General features: G+C 54.0%; 1 protein-coding gene across 2 annotated transcripts; it reads left to right on the forward strand.

The window, feature by feature from the left end:
- Positions 1-204: 204 nt before the first annotated feature.
- Positions 205-20745, forward strand: EWSR1 (EWS RNA binding protein 1). Of its 2 annotated transcripts, none has more exons than XM_052689670.1 (17): positions 205-290; positions 1952-1988; positions 2239-2290; positions 4316-4439; positions 9398-9581; positions 10839-11006; positions 12600-12814; positions 13284-13464; positions 16123-16160; positions 16677-16709; positions 17588-17706; positions 18269-18398; positions 18557-18679; positions 18782-18959; positions 19299-19396; positions 19904-20171; positions 20296-20745. In XM_052689670.1, the coding sequence occupies exons 1-17, from the start codon at positions 215-217 to the stop codon at positions 20333-20335; spliced, it is 2064 nt and encodes a 687-aa protein (XP_052545630.1). In that variant the 5' UTR covers positions 205-214; the 3' UTR covers positions 20336-20745. The 2 variants fall into 2 exon arrangements, with proteins under 2 accessions (XP_052545630.1, XP_052545631.1); XM_052689671.1 differs by having other exon boundaries at positions 16126-16160.
- Positions 20746-20987: the final 242 nt, after the last annotated feature.

The raw sequence follows: 20987 nt of genomic DNA on the forward strand, positions 1-20987 counted from the left end.
CCTTAAAGCCACGCCTCTCCCCTCGCACCGCCCTTGCGCGACGCTCCGTAACGGCGGCGGGCCGCACCACCCGCTGCTTAGCGCGGGGGGGGGAAGCCCAGCGCTCCACCCACCACAGCGCCCCCCGCCGCCGAAGTCGAATCACCTCTTCTCTCTGCCCTCCCCCCCCACGCCGCCTCCCTGCAGTGGTACGTCCCGCCGGGCGGGGCCGCGCATGCGCAGCGCGCGGCGGCCGCGGCGGCCGGACGTTGGGAGCGCGGAGGAGGAAGAAGAGAAAATGGCGTCGACGGGTGAGCGGGGCGGCGCGGGTCGATGAGCTGCACAGGGCGGGCGGCCGGGCCGCGGGGTCGCGGATCGGGCCTTGAGCCGCTGTCGAGCACCTCAGCCTGAGGGCATCCCGAGCCGGGCGGGGGGCGTTGGGCCTTCAGCGCTGCGGTCAGGCGGGCCTGTCGGGCCTCGGCGCGGTGTGCGCGGGTGTCGGGCCGCCCCGTCCCGCTGCCGGGCCGGAGGGTTTGCGGCGCTCAGAAAGCGGTGCGAGGCCTCTGCTGCGCTCTGTGTGTCGCGGCGAGGGCCTCGGAGCCGCTCCCGGCCGTGGGAACGAACGGTCGTTGGGGCTGCGTGCGGGTGGGAGGCTTTAGGCTCAAATAACGGAGGGTTGGGCGGGCAGTTATGAAGGAATTGTGTGGTGGGAGGGCGGCGAGGTGCTGGAGGTGTGCGGAGCTTCGTGCGCTCCATCCGCGGTGCGGCTCCGATACGCGGGTGGGCGCTGGGCAGCCCGAGCTTCTGGGGGCAGCAGCCCAGGCTTGGGGCTGAGCTGTGCTTCAGGTTCCTTCCGACCCATGCCGTGGTTTGTTAAAAGCTTGCGGTGGATGAAAACTGAATTTTTAACGCGATTCCTGGTGTTCCGTCAGTTGCAGTGGGGGCAGGTGGTAACGTTGTGCTCTAGGGAGAATGGAGGGCTGTAGGAAGTCTTCAGGCAGGCTCTGCAAACTCGCAGTCCTCGTTTTTTTTCAGTAGAGACCAGTTTAACGCAAGGTGTGGTGGCAGCAGAAATGCCAGAACTTTTTTCTGCGTGGGGCTGCCTGGCTCACGTTTGGTTTCTGATTCCAGCTCAGGATGCTATGAGGGAAGTCTGAACCCGTTGCTGATCTCTGTCCTTGGGACCTTTCTGGTCCTGGGAGAGCTGGAGGAGCTGCAGGGAAGGTTTGGTCTTAGGGATGGAGTCGTTGCTGCCATTTGCTCTAGGTGGGACCTGGAAACACTTGGTGACTTGGAGGGAAAGCGTGCCCGTAGGAGCTGTAATCGTTTCAAGTATAGCCTTGTAATTGCCATCTGCATGCATTTTCCATCCCTAGCAGCAAACCAGTTCAGCAGAGGATTGTTGTTTTTTTTTTCTGGTTGGATTTTCTGGATTTCAGTTCTCCTCTAAATCACAGTATTGGCATGGGCTGGGACTTGGGGGAAGGAATTGCTGCCAGCTGCTGGTCTCAAACCCTCCTGGGGAAAAGAGTTAGAAGTTTCCAGTGATGCGTTGGTGTCCTTGAAAGTGAAATAGAAGGAGTGAAGCACTGTGTTTCCTACAGCCTCAAGGACTTACAACCTGGCCCTTTGAAACGGGGTTTTTGTGAGTGTCAGCCCCTGTGTTTCTTTTGTTCCAAACCCCACTACCAGTCCCTTGGGTGCTACCCAAGGTGGCAGTTAAATTAAAGTGGGGTCATTCGAGATCAAAGCTGCTGCTGCAGACAGCAGAAACAATGAAGGGAAGAGACGTTTCATTTCCTTCAAAAAGGTTGAGAAAGTGCATTTACCTTACTCTTTTGAAACCAGATTTCCAGGGGTTTATAGCAGTTCTTTCAAGCTGTGGGAGGAAATTCCAGCTGCTGTGCCGTTACACTGTTAATTTTGTTAAGTCTTTGTCAACCTTTCTTTCCTTCTTTTTTTTTTCTTGTAGATTATAGCACCTATAGCCAAGCTGCAGCTCAGCAGGGGTAAGTAGCATTATGGTCTTACTCTTCTGTTGTAAAAAGTTGTGATGTAAGCGTGCAGTAATTGTGGTTTAGTCTTAGTTCAGGTATGCCTTACAAATCTTTGGTTTTCCTTTGGTTTATGTGCTGCTTTCACAATTCAAACACTTTAACACAAACGCAGAAAGCATTTGGCTGTAGAAAGCTGTTGTGTGATGCATGTATTGCACGAGCACTGGGATGCATTGTAAATATCTTCAAATTCATTTTGCAGCTACAGCGCGTACGCACCTCAGCCGGCCCAAGGATACGCACAGACCACGCAGGTAAAGCATAGCAGGGGTTCTGACCCTTCTTGGGATCCCAGCTGCCATCTTTCAGCCCTGGAAAACTGAGCAGCATCAGAATCTGTCATTAGGAGCTGTCTTGTGGCTTCCCACACAGCCTGCGCTGCGTGCTTAAAGCGCCTCGGTGTCCGGGAGCTTCCACGTTCCTTGTTAACATATCCCAGTTGTTGCCAAGAGGAATAAGAGCCTAATTCTTGGTGTATGTTTGACACTTACATGTCAGTGGGTGTTTTACTTGGTGGTGTAGGAGAGAGAGAAAAGGGAGAAAAAGGAAGGGGAAATTGCCTTTTGTGCGATGGCAGCAGTTGGAAAAGTTAGGAGGAGAGGATAGATTTCCTTCTTTTTCATGGAGCTGTTGTAGTTAAAGCTGTTAGTATTGTTAGTTGGCTGGACTGCAAACTGATGGTGATCTTTTGAAGATGAGTGATGCTTTTTTTATATATATATATTTTTTTTAATCCTTAGGATTCAAGTTACTGAAACCACAGTTATCTGCAAAGTACCAGTGTGGTTTTTGAAGTCAACTTGGTTGACTTTCCCCAGCATTTCTAGATCTCCCTTTATTTGAAAGGGAGATCCTGCCACCCAAACGCATTTGTGTGTTCTGCACACAAAAGCTGTTGTGCTGGAGCATTACAGAGCAGAGCTAACAGGGCTTTGTGCTGCTGCCCACAGCTGCCAGCCTGTGGCAGGTGAGGCTGCACAGATACCTCTGCAAAGGCATCGCTGTTACAGGAGGAGTTTTGACATCTGGGTCAGCTGAGTTGAAAATGACAATACTTTTCATTTTGAGTAAGTGTGTTGAGAGAGACAAATTGCGAGAGCTGCTGCTGAAAGCACAAGTCCAAGCACAGGAGGTGTAAGCATGCTGGCAGGCATATGAACAGGAGGCTTCAGCATCCTTTAGTGCAAGGCTAACAGCTCATACTCAGCAGCAGGTAAGTTGCCACATAAGGTTTGCAGCATCTCGTGCCTCTGGGCGCAGTGAGCTTCCACAGGCAGTGGAGATTTCAGTCTGATCAAAGTTTTTGTCTTTGAAATCTGTTGGCTTGATTAAGATCTGTACTGCTCGTGAGCCAGGGAGGCTGGCTCAGAAGTCACACAGGCATTTAATTCTCTGAAAATCTGGACACTGAGGTTTGTCTTAGTGCTGCTTGAGCTCCAACTAGGCTTTCCCCCAAACCCGACTGCTGAGCACACAGCTGTTGGCAGCTGGCTGGTGCCCGAGGTTCAGGCTGACTGACAGTGGGCTGTGGGCTCTTAAGCTGGCAAAACCACAGCATCAGCAGCTCTGTACTGATCCAGTCTCCTCACACCGCCTGCTGCAGCCAAAGGGTTGCTTTGCAGAGCTGAGCTCAGGGCTGAGCAAGGCAGCAGCACTCCTTTGGGCTGGGGGCAGGCTGTGGGGTGAGAGCTGATCCCTCACTGAATGCCAGGGTGCTGGGGCGGCGTGGCTCCTGCTGAACACATCCTCAGGTGCCCACATAAACTGGTTCTGACAGATGTTGGCTGGTGGGTGTGAAGAATATTCGAAATAACTTCGCTGAAAGCTGAAACAGATTTCTTCTGGTGAATGCTAGTTGAAGTAGCTGATGTCTTGCTTCGTGCAGCTCTGCACTCTGGACAGCCCCACTCCAGCGTTGCAGGTTAGCTCTCAGGAGGCGCCTGCGAATGTGGCTATGTGCCTGGGCAGTTATGAGGAGCTGGATGCTGTCCTGTTTCTCTTCACGTAGAGCACACGTGTTTTGTGAATGTGTAAGGGGCTGCTCCTCTGGTCCTGGCATTGAAAAATTGCATTTGTAACTTCATTACAGATCTGAACTGAAATTTGCAGTAGCGCCCAATCTTTCAGAGTAGCCTTGGCTTGACTCAGATTGCTTTCAGTAAACCAGGTAACACAGATCCCCCAGTCTGTGTGCAGCACCAAAACAATCTGTGTGTATCTGTGAGACACGGGCGAGTCGTTTCTGCTCACAAATTAAATCTCTCTCATCTTTGGAGCAGACCTACGGGCAGCAGAGCTACGGGACTTACGGACAGCCCACCGATGCCAGCTACACACAGCCTCAGACAACTGCAACGTATGGGCAGACTGCGTATGCCACGTCCTACGGGCAGCCCCCCGCTGGTAAGAGCTGCAGGGCTGATGGTGCTGGGGAAGGACTTGGGCTCAGCTCTGTGGCCCGAACTGTGTTGTGGGAAGGGCTTTCTTCCTTGGGAGCCTGCAGGTTCAAGCGATGCGAAGGCGTGGGTGGGCTGAACGCCCTGAGCCAGTAAATGGAGCCGTTTCATTTTTTCAGGGAGCCTTTTGGGTGCTGGTTCATGCTGTGGAGCTGAGCATGGCTGCAGAATGGGCTGTCCTTCAAAAGAGCGCAGCAAACAGGCTGCCCAGCAGCGCTCCTCGCGAGTGCCAGTTCTGGCTGCTCTTGGGCCCACTGAGTCCGTGTCCTGAGCGCTCCCCTGCCTGAAAATCAAACCAGTGACAGTGATGTATGCCTCTTCTGATAGTGTACCCTCTACTTTTTGTCTTGTGCTTCCCACAGTAGAAGGGACCAGTACAGGTTTGACTATCCTGCTCGCTCTTGCATGGAAAATGCCATCTCATCCTGTCTAAACTTGCAGTGTTAACCCTTTAGGTGTCCCTTGCTTTAGCACCAAAAGCTTGCATTATGTGCACTAAGAGTGTGCTGGGCTGCAGTGCTGTCTGCAGTCTGCACGTTTCTGTAAGGAGCAGCTTTGAAAAGGCTGGGAGGTGTACTTTGTGCAGGAAGCTTCCTAAGCACCCAGGACAGGCGTGCTGAGATGTTTGAGGTGAACACAACACCACTGTTCTACTATTCCCTAAAGGGTAAACAGCATGGTTAGACATGTCCAGATGTCCTGACTGCCATCTCTGCATGTTTCGTGTGATGTCTGTGGATTTGCAGTGTGGGTGCATACTCCACGTGCTCATAAACGCTCTCCACTATTTCAACATGTGCTCTTTGAACTGAAATTGTGTACATACGAATGTCTTTAGCATCTGAAAGAAACTGTTGAGACATCATTCACTTTCGATATATTTGGCTTAAAATCCCAGGAGGCTTTGAAAAAGAGAACTAGTTTTCCTTCCAGCAGTGCTTGGGGTGCTGTTTTCTGCAGATTCATCCTTGGTTGCAAATGTCTCTCAGAGTGGCAGCCTTGTGAAGTATTTCCTGAAGCGTGGCAATACCAGAACAGGCAGGCAGTGTGCCCGTGGGTACCTGGCCACAAAGCTGCTGGGGAATGCTTCCAAGGAAGAGGCAGAGAGAAAGAAAGCTCTATCCTACAGTGTGTCCAGTTACATAGCACTTAAACTACACGGGTGAGGAAAATATCTGCCTGGCAGGTATCCTGCAGGATGAGGATTTTAACAGTTATCCGCTGGATTTCTCCTTCCCTTTAACAATCCGTGCACTAAATGGGCAGAAAGATTGTTTTGTGGGCTTCCCAGATTTTTCTTGGGAACGTTGGAGTCCTTTAATCATTCCTGCAAGGGTTGTGTTTGTGCTTGCTCTCCAACAGTATATTTCCTGGATTAATAACAATGCCAGGCATCTCTTCTGCACGGCTGCTTTTTAGGCGAAACACTTTGGTTTCTTTTCATCTAAGAAAAGAAAACTCAGGAAGTGGCCAAATGAAAGGTTTTCTTTTTTCAGGCCTTCAAGTATGATTTGCCTCAACCCGTGCAGCACTTGTCCGTGGCGGAGCTGTCGGTGTTGCTCTCGAGGCAGAGTGCCAGGTTGTGTTTATTCTTCCTCTGCCTGCCTCTCCTCCAGGAGCCGGAGCTGTGCAAAGGGAGCTGATGGCGCTGAAGGCCTGTCTGTCCATCACTGCCTCTGCTCAACACCAGTTCTGGCTTCTCATCCCAAAAAGAGCCTGTGGTGCTGCCTGGAGCACAGATCCTAATGCCCTAAAAGACGAGCTGTGTTTGCACTTGAATTTCAGTTTATTTTTCTCGTCGCTTTTTGTTAGTGGAGGAATTACTGCAGTTCTCCAGTTAGCTTAAAGCAAAGTGACTTTTTGTCTTATTATTTTTTTTTAAGAATCCACCATTGTTGGGGAAATTCCAATACAGTGCAGACACGGCCTGTTGGGCCTGGGACCTCTGCAGCCTCCTCGCCTTCCTCTTTCCTGCCGTGGCTGCAGAAGGTGACTTGGAGTCCCCTTGTCCAACCCCTCAGGGTCAGAGCCTGCAGGCTGCTCTGCAGCTCCCAGCAGCAAGTGAATAAGGGGATTAACGGGCACCGTCAAGGCTGTGGTTGTGGGCTGCTGTGTAATCACTGCGAGATGTAAGCATGAATTGCAAGAGTAAATAAACAGCTGCATCTGTTACGGTTATTGGCTTTCCAACATCATCATTTGGGGATGAAAATATGATTTCAAATCTCCAAGTCTAAATCTACTTTAAGTAGATGGGAGCAGCTCCGTAAAGATAACCAGCTCCCACTGCTCAGAATTGGAAGTAAATACTCCCTCGGCTGTGTTGTCTGCCCCAATAAGCTGTTACACCAAAAGGAAGCAGGCTGAGCAGCCCCTGCTTCCCTTTCTCTGGACCTCTGCTGGGAGGTGTCTGTGCCAAGCAGGAGTCAGCCTCCCTTGGGCACCAGGATCCTGTGGAGAGCCTCTAGCACAGCTTGAATCAGGAGGGAGCTCTGAGAACTGCTGCTGGCTGGCCTGAAGCCTGCTTGTTTCAGAATGAGCCTCTTTGACTGCAGCGTTTAGTTGCTGTTCTCTGAGGACCGAATCCTGAAAGCTTCCCCTCCGGTGAAGGATTCCAGGACTTCAATGAGGGTTTTGCTCACAGGCGTGGATGATTTGTGAGGAAACTGAGCCGTGCAACAGCACTTCTTACAGCAGGTCATCAGAGTTCTCCCATTCCTCTTCTCTTACAATATCTGTCCTGCAGATTCGCCATTTGTGTTACTGACTGCTGGGAGGAGGAGGGAGAAGTGATGCTGTGCAAATGGCCCCCTCAGGAGTACAGCTCTCGAGGGTTTGCAAAGCATTGAAACTAAGTGGCTGAAATGAAAATTCAGGCCAGCAGGATGTTAAATCACCGCCTTTTCTTTCTCTGGTGCAAATGCTTCCTGCCGTGCCGCCTGCATGAGGGAAATGCTCCATCAGAGCCGAAGCTTTAACATTCAGGATGATTTTCTCCTTTTTATTCTAATGCCTGTGCGGAGCCTGCAATTAGCAAACCCACTCAGGTGATGTAAAAGGGCAGCGCTGCCCACGGTGGCACCACGAGGGCCCCTTTCTGGAGGAGGGCTGTCCCTGTGTGCTGCTCCCCAGGGCTGTGGTTTCAGTGGCACACGTGTCAGACCGTGCTGCAAACAGCAGGTGGTTTGTTTTTAATAAATGGTCAGGCTTCAGCCACTTGCAGTAAGGATTCCTTCAGCTGTCATGTGGAAGCACCGTGGTGGCTCACGTTGAAGTGTTTGGGCTGTTTAATTTTGTCTGAGGCACTAAAAGCCCCATCACTCAGTCCTGTTTAAATTCCCCTCAGTCCCGCTCTGCAGTGACGCTCTGAGCAGCCAGGCATGGCTGAGCAACCAAGTAAACTGCCTGCCAGCAATTCCTGTCTGCTGGTAGAAAGGGAGCTTCCCTGCTCCCAGCTCGGCAGAAGCACGATGGGGAAACTGCTCCACAGCATTCAGAGGGTGGTGATGTGAGAAGCATGCAGGGCAGCAGGCAGAGGGAACAGCCTGGGACTGGCGCTTGCAGATGGAGCAGAGGAAAGACTTCTTCCTACTCAGAGCCCCTCGTCAGCGTGCTGGGACCAATGGAAGGCTCAGGAGCAAAGCACACGGCAGGGTGTTGCAGCTTGGTTTTGTTTGCTGCGCCCGCTTCTCCTTTCACTTCTCTTCGTCTCCACTTCCTGCTTTGAGGACCCTGATTTTCCAGCAGGTTCCCTGCAGAGCGCAGGGAGGTGGTTGTGCTTCAGGAGCGCACGCTTCGTTCTGCTGGGAGTGCTTTCATTTTGGAAAGGGAGGAATCAAAAAGCCTGCAGCACGGTTTGCCTGACGTGCTGTGTAACGAGTAGGTCACAAGTCCTGTGTTTAATACAAAATATGGAGTGATGGAGAAGCTGTTACCTTAATTGATGCAACTAAGATCACTTCAGTAAGACTGTTGGCTGCTTTTTAGCAATTGATTTTTTTATACTTTAGTAAATGAGCTTTTGCTAACAAAATTTTTAATTGGTAGCTTTTCATGCAAATCTTTGTTTCATAATTGGAAAACCAGCTTGCGTGCTTCTTAACTATAAAAAAGCCACTGTGGTAATTCTTGGTTTGTTGTTCATCGCTGTTGACGAGCCCAGCGGTCAGCTGAATTACCTAGCAACAGCTGCTGGGAGCCGGGCCCCGGGATGTTCCTGTAAAACTGTTCAGAAATAAATATGAGAGCGCTGGGCTCAGGCTGAAGCAGACTGAAATCATGGGAGAAGTGAGGGGATGTGAAACGTCTTACGAACCGGCACACAAGGCGGCTCCTGACCTTTCTCTTAAGCTGAAGCAACCGTAAAGTGCTTTCCTTCAGTTTCTGGAATTGCTGTTTGAAGTGATGCTTACAAAGGGCTCAGAAAGACTTCTCTGTCTGCCTGGTGCACTTTTGTGCTTTGGTTTCTCAAAGAAGCTGCCAGGATGGGGCTGCGCTTTTCCAATTAATTGCATTTCTTTGGCTGTAAAGGCAGGAGGAGCTTCATGCGGCCCACTGGACAAAAGAAGGCGCTGTGCCTCAGCCTGCCCTGCTGTGCTGCATTAGCAGGGAGCCTCAGGTGCTGCGGACGAACGGCCCTTGGCTGCTGGCGGCAGGCTGGCCTCCAGAAGGCTCCTGGGGTGTGCATTGGGGACGGGGCTGTTTGTGGGGCAGGCCGAGGGTTCCTGGAGCGGGGGCTTTGCGGGGGAGGCGAAGGGATGCTGTGGGTTGGTGCGGCACGCTGGGGCCGGCTGTGAGGGCTGTGCAGCAGCGCCGCCTCAGCTCCCATCCACCAGGAGTGAGAGAGCAGAGCGTCTGAGCGAGGCGGCCGTGCTGGCGTGGTGACGAGGCTGTGGTTTGTTGCAGGTTACACGGCCCCGGCCGCCCCCCCAGCATACAGTCAGCCCGTCCAGGGCTACGGCACGGCCGCCTACGACACCAGCACTGCCACGGTTACCACCACCCAGGCTTCCTACGCGGCGCCGTCCTACGGCACCCAGCCTGCCTACCCAGCCTATGGGCAGCAGCCACCTGCGGCCATTCCCCCGAGGTAACGTTGTGTTTCTGTTTCTCCTGAGGCTGCGTGTTGCTCTGCTGACATGCCCCAGGGCACCGCCAGCTGAACGAAGGCCCCGCTGGTTTTGCTTCCAGTTCTCTGTTACAGTTAAGCTTTGCTGTTGCTGCAGCCGATCCCGCAACGTTTTCAGAGCTGGAAGAAGCTGTGTAGGTGCTTCTGTTGTGGCGCAGTGAGTCAGCGCTGCTGCTGAGAGAGCAACCAAGCAGCACAAATGGGCGCTTGACTCATGATCTGGACCAGAAAATGGACCGTTCTGCTTGAGTCACGGGGTGGCTGGGATGATGCTGTGCCCTGTGATTTCTTAAGTGGCTGCACATGCTGAAGACAACTTCCTTTTTAAATCTCTTGTGTCTGGGCGCTGTCAGTAGCATGTTCAACTTCATTGTCTGCTCAAGATATTACAGGTTTAGAATGTGGAATGGAAACTTAGAAGCTAGTCAGAACTGCTTTGTTCATTTACCTGATGTTTGCAGTAACTGCTCCTGAATAACAAGGCCAGAGCATGACACAGCCCTGGCTGCATCTCTCAGATTACACTTAAGTATGAATCTTGGTGTATTTTAAATATTCTTCCCAGCTTGTACAATAAAAGTAGCTCAGTTCTTTTTTTTCATTTAGCTCTGATAAACACTGTGAAATTCTAAGCGGAAGGCGACTAATCTAAAAGGAAGGGGACATGCAAACTGCATGCAAAGAGTTCCCTTTATTTCCAGGCCTTGAGAGTTAATGCTAAACATCCTCTCCCTTTCATCAGATAACGTATGTGGGGCAATATCTGCTTGCACTGGATTCTAAACCGAACAATGGTGCCTTTAAGTGGCAGCATTTCTTGCTGCTTTGGAGCTAATCGTTTACAAGCATTGTGCAAAGCAGAGCAGAGGGGCAGCGCTGCTGACCGACTTTCCTGGCAGTTTCACATCTTCTGTTCCAAGAGCCAAAGTCTGAGCCCCTCGCTGTAGGTTTCATAATGCAGCTGGCAAACAGAAGCTGTGATGCTCTCCAAGTGCTCTCAGTTCAGGATGTTGTTTCTTGGTGGCACTGTGCAGTGGGCAAAATGTTCAGTGCTCAGCATGTGTGCACGAGCTGCTGTTGAGCGACCAGCACTGATGTGCTGGTTTGTCACCCTTCCCAAAGAAAGTACCATCCTGCCACAGGGGATCTTACACCTCTGGTGCTTTCACCTGTGGAGCTCTGTGCTTCTGTCTCCTTATTGTTCATTATTACTTTCAGACCCCAAGATGGCAGCAAACCAGCAGAGAGCAGCCAACCACCGTCGAGCACAACAGGCTACAGCCAGCCCAGCCTCGGCTATGGGCAGAGCAACTACAGCTACCCCCAGGTGCCTGCCAGCTACCCGATGCAGCCAGTTACTGCACCTCCCTCCTATCCTCCTACCAGGTAATCCTTTCAGAAAGCGAAGCCTCCTGCAACTAGCATGGGAGCTCTGAGGTTAACTGGGGCAAAAGGATTTTTTCTCAAGGCTTTTTAGGTGAACGAGGGTAGAAGGAGGTTCAGCATCCTGGGAAGGGGTGGTTCTTCGGAGTGGTACTAGCTGCAGAGGTAGGGCAAGGGTTGAATCACAGAATCATGGGATCATTAAGGTTGGAAAAGACCTCTACGATCATTGAGTCCTGCTGTCAGTTTATCACCTCCGTGGCCACTAAACCACCCTCAGTGCTGCATCTCCACAGTTCTGGAACACCTCCAGGGGTGGTGACTCCACCGCCTGCCTGGGCAGCCTGTGCCAATGAGTCACCACTTTTCCAGAGAAAAAAATGTTTCCTAATATCCAACCTGAACCTCCAGGGAGACCTGAGAGCAGCCTTTCAGTTTCTAAAGGTGGGGTGGGGGAAGGGGATGGGAGGAACACAAGAAAAAAGGGAAAGACATTTTAGCAGGGTCCGTGGTGATAGGACAAGAGGAAGTGGTTTCAAACTAAAAGAGGGCAGATTTATGTTGGAAAAAGGTTTTGTGCTATTAGAGTAGGGAAGGACTGGCACAGGTTGCCCAGAGAGGTTGTGGTGCCCTGTCCTATGGGGCAGACACCCAAGGTCAGGGAAACGGGGCTCTAAGCCCTGATCAGGCTGTAGGTGTCCCTGTTCAGAACAGGTGAACCAGTTGTCCTTTAAAGATCCCTTCCAACTCAAACAACTCTATGATTCTGTTGCTGGAGTCTCCTCTCCTCCAGGCTGACCCACCCCAGTTCCCTCAGCCACTCCCTGCAGAGCTGTGCTCCGACCCACTCAGCTCCATTGCCCTTCTCTGGATGCTCTCCACGGCCTCAATGTCTTTTGTGTAGTAAGAGGCCCAAAGCTGAGCACAGTACTCGAGGTGCAGCTCACATTCAGCAGGAGGTTGACACTTCAGATCCTTTTCTTCCACGCAGTTTTCCAGCCGCTCTGTCCCATGCCTGTAGTGATACCTGAGGAGAACTGCTCTGACTGTTACAGTCACGAGTAAAGAGAGCATTGAGCACCTCAGCCTGTTCCTCATCCTTGGTTGTAACGTTCCCCACTGCGTCCAATGAAGGATGGAGTACGAGGTGTGGAAGTGGCCTTTGGCTGCCTCCTTACACGCGGTTTCAGAAGGGCTCGCCTCTCCCCCTCAGGTGTCCTTAAAGTGTTGATGCTAAGTTTTAGAAGCTTTGAAGGCTGGGTTCTGTGAGGATGAACAGTTTTATTGTCCACCAGCTAAAAATATTTCAGAGCTGAGGCAGAAGGGAGCCTGTTAACTGCGTTGCCACTGATTTTACTTCAGGCTGTTTCCCAGAGGCGTGTTGCAGATGATCACATCGATTTTACTTGTAGGTTTATTTTTCTTCCCGCTGTCAAAGCAGCCTCTGTAGGATGACTTCAGCTTTGTAAGTGGTTTGCGTAGCACACAGGCCTTATAATTGCATTGCTTTCTTGTGTGAGCCACTGCTGCAGCCTGATGCACGTGTCTGAGTGCGTTGGCTTACCTTCCCATCTTTAAAACGCTTTTGTCTTCCAGCTATTCCTCCACACAGCCGAGCAGTTACGATCAGAGCACTTATTCCCAGCAGAGCACCTACGGGCAGCAGAACACCTACAGCCAGCAGACCAGCTATGGGCAGCAGAGCAGCTACGCGCAGCAGCCGCCCCCAACGAGTTACCCACCCCAAACCGGATCCTACAGCCAGCCCCCAAGCCAGTACAGCCAGCAGAGCAGCAGCTATGGGCAGCAGAGTGAGTGTGCCTAAAGCTGTGGCACTGCTGTGGGAGGGGTTGGTCTCCATCGCTCCTGAGTGAGCTGCCTCTGAAGGAGACTTGGCACTACTTTGGGTCTGAAGGATCTGAAGGGAAAGCAACGTGGCTGAGTTCTGCCCCTTCTCACTGAAAAACAGCCAGGCTGGTTCAGTAGAGCACTGCCACGCTCCCCTCGCTGCCCTGGAGGTGGGTGGGTGGTTGTAAAACACAGAGATGCAGAGTACCATTGTGGCTGGGCTGGGCAAGGCTCAATATAAGCAGCCCAGTGACCGCTGTGCAGAGGTCAGACCGGTGGGGCCTGACTGCAGATCCCAGGAATAACGCAGCGCCTGTGAGCAGCGGCTTCCAGGCGGTCCTGCCCAGTTCCAGTGCTTGAAGGCAGCGAGGAATGGGACAGGAGCCACCCCTGTCTGCAGCCTCGTGATGTTTTTGCTGCTCTCTTCCTCAGGCTCGTTCCGTCAGGACCATCCCAGCAGCATGAACGTCTACGGACAGGAGTCTGGAGGGTTTTCAGGCCCAGGAGAGAACCGGAATATGAGCGGCCCTGATAGCCGGGGCAGGGGAAGAGGGGGATATGAGCGTGGAGGCATGAGCAGAGGTGGGCGGGGAGGAGGACGCGGTGGAATGGGGTAAGAGCAAACCTTTTCTCCTTTTACCTAATTCTGTTTTACCCGTAGGAGTTGAGAATGGAAAGAAGGGACTGAAAGGTTGACATTCCCAGCTGTACTTCCATGGATAAACATCTCTGTAGCAGCATTGCTTCTAATCCATGGAAATATTACCTGAGGGGAAGTAGGAGCAGGATGTATGTTTGTTCTGTCCTGCAGCTGGTTGGGCCCGGGGCAGCCAGGGGTGTTGCTAAACCTGGAACTTTCAGCTCCCTTCGTGGTCATGCAGAGGTGAAGTTCCTCTGTGGGGTTTAACAGTAACTTTGGATTGAACACACACAAACCTTCTGCCAGGTCCAGGAGTCACTCACTTCTTGTGCCTCACCCACTAATGGGGAACTTGACAGGTCAGGTTTGTACCAGGCAGAACCTCGTGTCAGCCTTAGCAGTAGCATGCAGAGCTACATCCTGAGTGTAGTGTGGGGCAGACTGCTGCTGTCGAAGCCCTGACTCTGAGTGTCAGAACACTTGGAGCTTGGCTGAAGTGTGAAGGATGGCCCCGAGACCACGTACAGCTCTGGCTCGGCTTCCAGGACTGCTCCCCAATTGGAGCTTTCAGGTGCTCTAAACCAGTTTGGCCATTTTAACTGATGGCAAAATCTGGTTTGGCAAACCTGTGTCTTCAGGTCAGCTGTTGGTCTCCCCGTCTGTGACGTTTGTTCTGAGAAAGGTGAGGAAGGAGGGCCGATCCCAGAGGCTCCTAAGGGAAGGAAGACGTAGCTTTGTGTGTGTTCCATCCCCTCGCAGTGCGGCGCAGAGCTGTGCAGAGCGCCCCTAGGTGCTCCCTGGACGTGGAGGGACGCGGGGCGCCAGTGTGGGCAGGGCAGCTGGAGCCGCAGCCTCTCGCTGTGTGTCGTGCAGCCGGCGCAGTGCGGCTCTGCACAGCTCTGCCGAAACGACGTGGGCTGAAATCTTTATCGGAGAAATCCACCTGAACTCAGCCCCGCACTGGAAAGGGGAGGCGCCTCGCTCGTGTTGGAGCGCGCCTGGCTGCGATTGGCTCGAGTGGAACCGAGTTCCACGGTTCTGCATAAAGATTTCACCCACGGCGAATTTATCTCTAACGGTTTGAAGTAGACGCAGACACTTGAAATGCCCATCATCACGCCCCCAAATTTGTAGCCCCTCTGGAGCGCCCCAGGTCCGGCCCCCCTCGGGTTTCGCGCCGCCTCCAACCTTAAATGGCGCTCGGGGCGCCGGCTGCAGCACAAGAGGCCCCGCTTTGTGGACGCGGCCTCCTGTGAGCACCGAGGGGCAGGCAGGGGAACTCGGCCCCTAATCGTGCTGTGATGATGGATTTCAGTGTCCCCGGCAGGTAAGGAGCTCGATGTTATTAACGTGCCCTTTTTCATTGACTCGGTTATTTTATATTTTCATTGGCTGTTAAACATGGAAACTTTTTAACATGCTTTGTCGCATTTATATGCTACAGGTTACAAAGTGAGAGCCTTGTATACACCTCAGTACTTAAAAAGTACCCGTACTCAGTACTCAGCCGGCAGCATAATGAAAAGTGGGACTAGACACGGTGTCCATATGGAGAGGAAAAATATACATAGAATATTTTTAACCAAATGTATTCACTGTATAAATGGAATCCTTCTGTAACTTTGGTAACTGAATCCTTGTTGTTTGGTAATAAAACCAGAGGAGGTATACTACTTTAGAATTGTGTAACATTAAAAGTAACCAAAAAGTGTAAACGTATGTGTTTGACAAGAGACGTGACATGAACGGTGTGTGCTTTAACCAGAGCAGGCAAAGCTGCATGCTACAGCTCGAAATGTGTATTGACAACTTTTCTCTTCTTTCCAGTATTAGAGGTGCAATACTTGCTAGTATAGTGGTGCTCTCCCTCCTCTGCTCGTCTCCTTCCAAACAGCTTTTGCCTTTCCCAAACCAAAAGAGCGAGAAGCACCCAAATGCTCTCGGGGTGGCCTTTCCCAATTAAGCTGCGCTCGTGAGCGAAAGCTTCGGCCGAAAGCCACGAGCTGCCATTGGCACGAGCCCGCATTGGCGTCCCGGTCTCTGTGCCCACAAAGCTGCACCCCAGGCCTCCGAGCCCTCGCCGTATGCTGTAAGTCCTCCTCCTCAGAGACTTGTTAAGTTCAGTAGCGACCTGAATGTATGGCTTTATAGCGAGGTTGGAGCGGGAATGTCATCGGAACTGTGGTGGGCATCGCGTGTGGTCGTCTCCTCCCTTTTGAACTGTTAATGTCAGGGAGCTGGGAGGCTGAGGGTGCGCTTTGTGGACACACGGCAGGGAGGGAGGAGCAGCAGGCAGCCCGCCCTGCCTCAGGAACCGATGCGCAGCGCTCAGAGGCGGCGCGTGGTGTTGTTGTTTGGCCAAGTATTGCACTGATAATACCAATGCAAAGCAATGCAAGGGTACCGACAGCAAAGTGGTGTCTAGAACCAGACAAGCGAGGTTGTGTATGGAAAGGAAATTTGAGCGAGCTGCCCTGAAGAAAGGCATAGTGACGAGATGAGAGAGAGAGAGACAGATGCATTGTTTGGAGATGTTTAGCCAGTGCCCTTCTTCCCAGTGAGCCGCAGAGGCTCAGAGCGGTACTGGCTTTGTAAAGGGAAAGGCCTTCATTTCTTCGTTTATCCCCCCAGCAGCGCTGGAGAGCGAGGTGGCTTCAATAAGCCTGGTGGTAAGTTTTTGAGCATTACAATGGATAGTGTTTAAAAAAAAAAAATTGCAGTCAGTTTGTAGAAAAAAAGTGTAATTTGTATTAGTTTTAAGTGGCTAAAATGACGTTTGCAACAAGACTGTAATGGGTTCTGCCGGCCGTGCCAGGGGTCTGCGGTGACAGGACGCAGGGTAACGCGGAGGAATTGAGAAACCACTTCTGTAATTTGGGGAAAAGAGACGGTTTGGATTTGATAATTTTAAAGTAACTTTTTATTAATGAGCTTAAAGCGGATTGGCCTGGTAACGCATTAAAAAAAAAAAGTGTAATAGTGGTTAATGGATGGAAAGGCTGCTAAAAACAGCGGACCGATCGCCGCGTAGAGGTGCATTGCTGGTGGTTTTGCAGTGCGGGTCAGTTGGAGTTTAACCAGCGCCATCGAATGGTGGTTATAAGTAGATAGTGATGTGTGTGTCGCTCCTGCAGCTGCAAGGCCTGCACTAACACTGCTTCTTATGGTTCTCTCCCGACTGGCAGGACACATGGAGGAAGGACCGGACCTTGACTTAGGTAATTGTCACTGCTCAGCCCCTCCCAGGTTGCGGCGTGGAGATTGCTGTGCTCATCCCAGCTCGCAGAAGATGCTGCCCCGTATCTTGCCCTCCTGTAGCAGGAGTACAGAGATGCTCTGCTCTTTGCAGTCTCTTTGGGGCGGTTTCGTCTGCTTCTTTATTCCTGATTCATCAGAGCGCTTGGACTGGTGGGAGCCCACGCGTGTTTGGAGATGCTTGTGCTTCTCCGTGGAGCTGGGGGCTCTTGCCAAGGAGCTGCTTGGAGCAGCAGAAAGCACGTCCCAGGCTGCAGCAGTCTGGGGCTTGTAGGCGCTTGTCCAGCAGTCTCCTTCCTCTTATAACATCCCAGAATGGTTTGAGTCGGAAGGGGCCCTCAAAGGCCGCCTTATCCAACCGCCCCTGCAACCAGCAGGGACGCCCACAGCCCCATCAGCGCCCACCTTGGTGTCTTCAAGGATGGGCCACCACCACTTCTCTGGGCAGCCTGGGCCACCCCTGCCCTCAGCCCTTTGCTTCCTCCTGCACAGCCGCGTTTGGTAGCTCCCCATCAGCACAGGGAAGGAGGGAATTATTGCAGCAGGAGGGGGTGAGCGTCCCTGCACGGGACCTGCAGGCTGCACAGGCGTGCTGTGCCTTCGGCTCTCCCTCCTGCCCCGTTGCACAGGTCTCACACTGCAGCCGGGTGGCTCTGCAGCAGGGAGCAGACGGTGCAGCTCAGCCCTCAGCGCTGCTCTCAGCGCCTGCAGTTCCGTGTCGCTTCGTAAATGCACTTATTGAGAGAGAAGCTGCAGCTGGCTGAGGGCTGACGTGCTGGCAGTGCTGCGCTGCTGGATCGCTGCCTCCTGCCGCTGCCTGATGCTGAGGTTTGCCCCCTAGGCCCACCTATGGACCCGGATGAGGACTCGGACAACAGCTCAGTGTATGTGCAGGGACTCAATGATAATGTGACCCTGGAGGATCTGGCAGACTTCTTCAAACAGTGCGGGGTTGTCAAGGTGAGAGGTGTGTGTGTGTGTGTGTGTGTGTGTGAGATGGCACAGAGCACAGAGAAGGGGGTTGGCTGCCTCCTCCCTGCCAGCTGTCCCATTCAGCCCCATCCATGGAGCTGAGCAGCTCTGATGGGCAGTGAGGTCAGCACAGCCTGGGACCGCCCTGTAGCACAAGCTCCCCAACAGAACCTCGGCAGGGTTTGCCCCTCTGCTCCTCCGTCGGCCACGCAGAAGCTGCAGGGCTCACAGACTCAGAGGAAGCATCCCTCTGTGCATCTGCTGCTGGTGGGATGTGTGACAGCTTGAGAGAGCAGGGTGGTGGAGAGAGCGGAGGAGGATGTGGGGAGGCTGCAGCTCAATTCCTGCTCTCGTGGGAGCCTGCAGGAGAGGCTGCTGGGCCAGTTCCTGCATTTGGTTGGCGTGGTAAGCCAGAGGGCCCTTTCTCCTACCACAGAGCTGCCAAGTGGAACCGTTATCTGAAATCAAAAGCAGAACAGAGGAGAGAATCCCCACTCAGTGTGTACAGGGACGTGTGATGCCTTGTAATAATGCTTTGCTGTCCTGCTAGATGAACAAGAGGACTGGGCAGCCCATGATACACCTCTACATTGACAAAGAAACTGGCAAGCCAAAAGGAGATGCCACAGTCTCTTATGACGACCCATCCACTGCCAAAACAGCTGTTGAGTGGTTTGATGGTGAGTGTGGGCTGTGATGTTTCAGGGTGGCCCTTCTGCTCTGCAGTTTCCCATGGGAGTATGGACTCCGTGCACCTGTGTGTGCTCTGGGAAGATGTGTGTGATATCGGGCTCTACAGAAGCACAAAATGAGGCTCTTGCCTTTGTGTTCCTCCCAGGGAAGGACTTCCAGGGCAGCAAGCTCAAAGTCAGCCTCGCGCGGAAGAAGGGCCCGATGAACAGCATGAGGGGCGGGATGCCCCCACGGGATCAGCGGGGGATGCCTCCCCCTCTCCGTGGAGGTAACACCCGCTTCCCTCGGGCTCCTGCGGGGCTCAGCCTGCAGCACAGCATCCTCCACCTGCAGCTGCTGCCCGGCGCTGTTAACGGGGCTCTCCTTGCAGGTCCTGGGGGGCCTGGAGGCCCGGGGGGCCCCGGTGGGCCGAGCGGTCCCATGGGCCGGATGGGAGGCAGAGGTGGCGACAGGGGAGGCTTCTCCTCCAGAGGACCACGGGGATCCAGGGGAAACCCCTCTGGAGGCAGCGTGCAGCACCGTGCCGGGGACTGGCAGTGCCCCAACCCGTGAGTACCGCCCGCCCTGCACAGAACACCTTCCTTTCCTTTCCCTTCTGCGGGGCTGTGGGACGCCGTCCATCCCAGCGCAGGGGGGCTGTGCTGGCTGAGGCACTGGCCAAGACCTGCGGGTCTTTCTCCTAACGACTTGCTGGGTCTTCGGGGAGCTTCTTTCCCCTCCCCGGAGCGTGGAGCATCGCAGCCCCGTGCTGCAGGCTGGGGGAGCCGGGCTGCGCGCCGTGCTCCGGGTCCCGACATCCCCCTGCTGCGTGCGGGTGGATCTGTGCCCTGCAGCGCTGCTGGGTGTCACCCAATCCTGCTCCTTACCGACTGCTCTGTTATGCGTAGGGGATGTGGAAACCAGAACTTCGCTTGGAGAACAGAGTGCAATCAGTGCAAGGCTCCTAAACCAGAAGGGTTCCTCCCACCCCCTTTTCCCCCTCCAGGTACGTGGGGCTGAGTTCACAGCAGGGCTGGGTCGGTGGCACCGGCGGTTTTGCGGCCGCCGTGGGGATGTTGAGGGAGCGGCAGCTTCCTGCCCCCCGGGCAGCCGTGCTCTGAGCTGCGAGGCGGATGCACGGACTGCTCTGCCTGCAGCCCTCGCACGCTTCCCCGCGGCCCTGTGCCGCGCGTCCCTTCTCCAAAGCACCGCTTTCACCTCCTTGCTCCCCAGCGCTGCCCTCTCCGTGAGCCCCTCGTCCCTCAGCTCCGTGGTTTTCCTTTCTGCCATCCATCAGCCGCTCGGTCCCCCTCCAGCTCAGCCGCTGCCATCCTGAGCCCGTGGCCGTACCGCCTGCGTGCCCGGAAGCTCATCCTTCGCTGCCCACCGGGGTGCCGCCGCCCCCCGCGGCTCTCCTTGCAGCACGGCGCGCCCCGGCTGCGATGCGGCGAGCGGGAGGGGGGCTGCGAGGCGCTCCGGCGCTCCCTGCTCTGAAGCTTTGCCTCTCCCTCAGGTGGAGACCGCGGTAGAGGCGGCCCCGGGGGAATGCGGGGCAGCAGAGGCGGCGGTATGATGGAGCGCGGCGGCCCCGGCGGGATGTTCAGAGGCGGCCGCGGCGGAGACAGAGGCGGATTCAGGGGCGGCCGGGGCATGGATCGAGGCGGCTACGGAGGAGGGGGCCGGCGAGGAGGGGGCCCCGGGGGTCCGCCCGGCCCGCTTATGGACCAGATGGGAGGAGGAGGCAGAGGCGGAAGGCGCGGAGGCCCGGGGAAGATGGACAAGTATGTGGGGAGCGGGCGGGGGGGAGGGCGAGTGGGAGCCGACGGGGCGCAGCGCCCCCAGACCCACGGAGCGGGAGCGGAGCTGGGAGGGCTGTGGCACTGACCGACTGCTGTGTGCTTGCAGGGGGGAGCACCGCCAGGAGCGCAGAGACCGGCCCTACTAACGGCACAGCCCGCCCGGCTGCATTTACTACCAGATTTATTTTTTAAAACCAGAAAATGTTTTAAATTTATAATTCCATATTTATAATGTTGGCCGCAACATTATGATTATTCCTCGTCTGTACTTTAGTCTTTTTCACCGTTTGTGGAGAAACATTAAAACGAAGTTCAACGGTAGTGTGCCGACTTCTTTTTTCCTCCTCCCCCCTTCTAAGAATGGTTGTCGAACTAAAACTGCCCCCCTCGTTGTGAGCATGCTCGTATCGCCGCGCAGCCCCCGGCGGCGCCGACTAATAGCTGTAACGATGTTGATGGTTGTGATGTTTCCTTTTTTCGGTTGGTTTTTTTTTTCTTTATTTTTCTTTTTTTTTTTTTTTTAATTAAAATAAAATTCCGAATGTTTATAAACGTACCACTGCTGGACTCTCTTGAGAACGTTCCCCCCTCTCCCCCCAAAGCCCTCGCAGGGTTCCCTGCTGCCCGCGCTCCGTGTGCTGTGACGGCTGGCAGCGGGGAGCTCCGCGCCGAGCCGCCCGCCCTGACGCCGCTCCGCAGCAGCGCGGGGTTCGGCCGCGGCTCCGACCCCGCAGCCCCGGCACCCACGGCTGGGCGTTGTTCGCTCGTTGCTCGGGGTGACACCCGGGGGTCCCAACG

The sequence above is a fragment of the Tympanuchus pallidicinctus genome, unplaced genomic scaffold (assembly GCF_026119805.1).
Source record: "Tympanuchus pallidicinctus isolate F22 unplaced genomic scaffold, pur_lepc_1.0 scaffold25, whole genome shotgun sequence".
NCBI classification, from domain to species: domain Eukaryota; kingdom Metazoa; phylum Chordata; class Aves; order Galliformes; family Phasianidae; genus Tympanuchus; species Tympanuchus pallidicinctus.